Source organism: Triticum dicoccoides, chromosome 3B (genome assembly GCF_002162155.2).
Source record: "Triticum dicoccoides isolate Atlit2015 ecotype Zavitan chromosome 3B, WEW_v2.0, whole genome shotgun sequence".
Taxonomy (NCBI): domain Eukaryota; kingdom Viridiplantae; phylum Streptophyta; class Magnoliopsida; order Poales; family Poaceae; genus Triticum; species Triticum dicoccoides.
Window position 1 is genome coordinate 338,257,413 of NC_041385.1, and position 4,044 is coordinate 338,261,456.

Consider the following 4,044-nt stretch of genomic DNA (forward strand, 5'->3'; position numbering starts at 1 on the left):
GTAACAGATACTCCCTCCGTTCCGAATTAGTTGTCTAGATACATCCATATCTAGACAAATCTAAGACAAGTAATTCAGAACGGAGGGAGTACTTCCTAGATCGATGGGATAAGTGTAAAAACGCAGCAGATTACCTTTTCTAATTACGCGGTTGGTTATGTGCTGCGGGGTATGCACCTTTCCTGTTTTTTTTTTCATATCATTAGGCACGGGAGTATATACTCTTGAGAGTACAAAAGAGGAGTCCTATATAGAACAGGGTTATTTTGTTACTAGTAACAAAATATTATTATGTTACTCTTCGCCTCTTATAGGGCCCGATGGCCGATCAAAAAAGTCCCCACCCCGGTTAACCCCACCTCCCACCCCCGATCCCCACTCCCACATCCCGCATCCACAACCGCCAGGGCCCTCGCCGCCGGCGCGCATCCCACCACCACCATCTCCCACGGGCGTGCCAAGGTCCCTGCCGCAGGCGTGCGCGCCACCGCCACCACCTCCTACAGGAGCCATGGTCCCTACCGCCGGTGCGCGCGCCACCGGTACCACCTCCCGCAGGCGCCATGGTCCCTGCCGTCGGCGCCACGCCATCGCCACCACCTCCCACAGCTGCCGCGGCCCCCATCACTGGTGCGCCCCATGCCGTCGGCGCCACGCCATCGCCACCACCTCCCACAGCTGCCGCGGCCCCCATCGCTGGTGCGCCCCCCGCCATCTCCACCTCCCACAACCTCCATGGCCCCGTCACCGGGGCGCGCCCTGCCACAACCACCGCCGTTGGACGCCGTCGCCATGCCCCCCGCACGCCAGCGCCTCCGAGACCTCGTCCGACATGACCCTTGCATCCCTGAACTACCAAGCGCCGCCCAGCGCCCGGCTTCTTCCCCTGACCACCGCCGGCCTCCTGCCCCGGGAAAACCCCTTCTCTTCCTTCCGGGCGCAACGGCGATCTCCTTTTCAGTTCAAAATGAGCTCTAGCCGCTGTCCAAGTCGATTCCCATTCGTGGGACAAGTCCGACTACCTGTGGTACACGATCTAGAGATTGACGTACAGGCCGATTGACTGACCATCTCTGTCTCCGTGAAACCATTTGTTGATATTTTCTAATCTCTTACCTTTATCCTGAATATGCAGCGGCGCGAGCAATTCCTCAAGTCCGGCCAGTGGCTGCAGCTCACCATCAACTCCGTCGGGCACTCGTTGTAGGTGTTCGTCAACGGCCAATTCTTCGGTATTGTCTGAAACTCTCAATCTTTTGTCTTAACTGCATCCTGCTGAATGTTATCCTACCACTTACTGATGAGCATTAGAATCCTTTTGTCCATGTCCATCTTATCATCGTGGTGGTGGTTGAGTACATCTCTGTAAGTTTTGTATGTTCACAGACCGGAAACCAGTAAGTTTAGACAAAATTTAAATTGTCAAAACATGAGTTTTTGTACAGTTTAGAACATTGGACTGTGGCTACCCATTTAAGTAATCACAAGAACATCATGGATGACAACAGGCCTACAACAGCTATGATTTTAGTCAAAGTGTTTAAGAAACGTGCAGTACTAGTCTGTATCCTTCACTCTTTGTCAGGGGGAGGTGACTAAAGCTCCAGATTGTAATTTTGACTAGACTATCCGGATTTCATTTAGTGTTTAAAATTAAATACTTTCTTATCTAGTCATAATAGTACTGATGAATATCAAGTTGGTGTTGTGCTCGGCCATAGGCCTGCCTTTTGTCCCTCCCTTTGGTTCGAGGAGCAGCAACTGCTGTCCTGCAGTGCCGCCATCTGTAGACAGGCGAGATGGCCGTAATCCCCTTGTGGTAATTATGCAGGTGCGGAACCTCCCTAGCGCAACGGCAGCCTCCTCCATCAAAGTTGAGCACTGGGCGTCGTCCGAGTAGAGCTCCAGTTTCTGTAAGTTTAGATATATCACCTGAATAAGCTCCAACCTCTCGCATCTCGCACTGCCCCCATGTTGCCGGAGCACCCTGTCCGTTCACAGCCACCACTCCAGGTCGTTCAACGCCACCACCTGAAGCGTTTCACCGTAGCAGACCTAATGTTGCCGCCACCGCTCGACGCCGCGTCCTCTGCCGGCTACCATAAGCGCCGCCTGATACGTCCATTTTGCATCATGCTTTTGTATCATTATTTATTGCATTATGGACTGCTATTACACATTATACCTCAATACTTATGACTATTCTCTCTTATTTTATAAGGTACCATGAAGAGGGGGAATACCGACAGCTGGAATTCTGGCTGGAAAAGGAGCAAACATTGGAAACCTATTCTGCACTGCTTCAAAAATCCTAAAACTCCACGAAACGTGTTTTTGGAATTTATAAGAATTATTGAGCGAAAGAAATACACCAGGGGGCCCACACCCTGTTCAGGAGAGTGGAGGGCGCCCCCCCTACCGGGCGTCCCCTATCTCCTGGGTCCCCTGGTGGGCCTCCGGTGTCCATCTTCTGCTATATGAGAGCTTTTACCCTGGAAAATTCGTGGGCAAGCTTACGGGACGAAACTCCGCCGCCACGAGGCGGAACCTTGGCGGAATCAATCTAGGGCTCCGGCGGAGCTGTTCTGCCAGGGACACTTCCCTTCGGGAGGGGGAAATCATCACCAACGTCATCATCAACGATCCTCTCATCGGGAGGGGGTCAATCTCCATCAATACCTTCACCAGCACCATCTCCTCTCAAAACCCTAGTTCATCTTTTGTATCCAATCTTGTATCAAAACCACAAATTGGTACCTGTGGGTTGCTAGAAGTGTTGATTACTCCTTGTAGTTGATGCTAATTGGTTTATTTGGTGGAAGATCATATGTTTAGATCCTTTATGCATATTATTACTCCTCTGATTATGAACATGAATATGCTTTGTGAGTAGTTATGTTTGTTCCTGAGGACATGGGTGAATTCTTGTTATTAGTAGTCATGTGAATTTGGTATTTGTTCGATATTTTGATGAGATATATGTTGTCTTTTTCTCTAGTGGTGTTATGTGAACGTCGACTACATGACACTTCACCATTATTTGGGCCTAGAGGAAGGCATGGGGAATTAATAAGTAGATGATGGGTTGTTAGAGTGACAGAAGTTTAAACCCTAGTTTATGCGTTGCTTTGTTAGGGGCTGATATGGATCCATATGTTTAATGATGTGGTTAGGTTTACCTTAATACTTCTTTTGTAGTTGCGGACGCTTGCAATAGTGGTTAATCATAAGTGGGGTGCTTGTCCAAGTAAGGGCAGTACCCAAGCACCGGTCCACCCACATATCAAATTATCAAAGTACCGAACGTGAATCATATGAACGTGATGAAAACTAGCTTGACGATAATTTCCATGTGTCCTCGGGAGCTCCTTTCTCATTATTAGAAATTGTCCAGGCTTATCTTTTGCTACATAAAGGATTGGGCCACCTTGCTGCACTTTATTTACTTTATTTATTTGTTAGTCGTTACTATTTATCTTATCACAAAACTATCTATTACCTATTATTTCAGTGCTTGCAGAGAAAACCTTACCGAAAACGGCTTATCATTTCCTTTTGCTTTTCGTTGGGTTCGACATTCTTACTTATCGAAAGGACTACGATAGATCCCCTACACTTGTGGGTCATCAAGTCTCTTTTCTGGCGATGTTGCCAGGGGGTGTAGAGCTTTTGGTGAGTGGAACTTGGTAAGGAAACATTTATATAGTGTGCTGAAATTTTCTGTTACTTGTCATTATGGAAACTAATCCTTTGAGGGGCTTGTTCGGGGTATCTTCACCCAACCAGAAGAGCAAAGAGTTGCTCCTCAACCTACTGAACTTTATGAAAATATTTACTTTGAGATTCGTTCGAGTATGATAGAGAAACTGCTAGCTAATCCATTTGCAGGAGATGGAACATTGCATCCTGATTTACACCTTATCTTTGTGGATGAAGTTTGTGGATTATTTAAGCTTGCAGGTATTCCCGATGATGTTGTCAAAAGGAAGGTCTTCCCTTTATCTTTGAAGGGATATGCATGGACATGGTATAGGCTATGTGATG

At 47.8% G+C, this 4,044-nt stretch overlaps 1 protein-coding gene across 8 annotated transcripts; it reads left to right on the top strand.

Moving 5' to 3' along the window:
• The first annotated feature begins 364 nt into the window (after positions 1–364).
• Positions 365–2,282, top strand: LOC119276019 (atherin-like). Of its 8 annotated transcripts, none has more exons than XR_005136199.1 (4): positions 365–1,048; positions 1,136–1,232; positions 1,832–1,913; positions 2,222–2,273. XR_005136199.1 is itself a non-coding variant. In XM_037556971.1 (4 exons), the coding sequence occupies exons 1-4, from the start codon at positions 564–566 to the stop codon at positions 2,228–2,230; spliced, it is 324 nt and encodes a 107-aa protein (XP_037412868.1). In that variant the 5' UTR covers positions 365–563; the 3' UTR covers positions 2,231–2,273. The 8 variants fall into 8 exon arrangements, 5 of the variants coding, with proteins under 5 accessions (XP_037412868.1, XP_037412864.1, XP_037412865.1 ...); XR_005136200.1 differs by having other exon boundaries at positions 365–1,027; XM_037556971.1 differs by having other exon boundaries at positions 365–699.
• Positions 2,283–4,044: the final 1,762 nt, after the last annotated feature.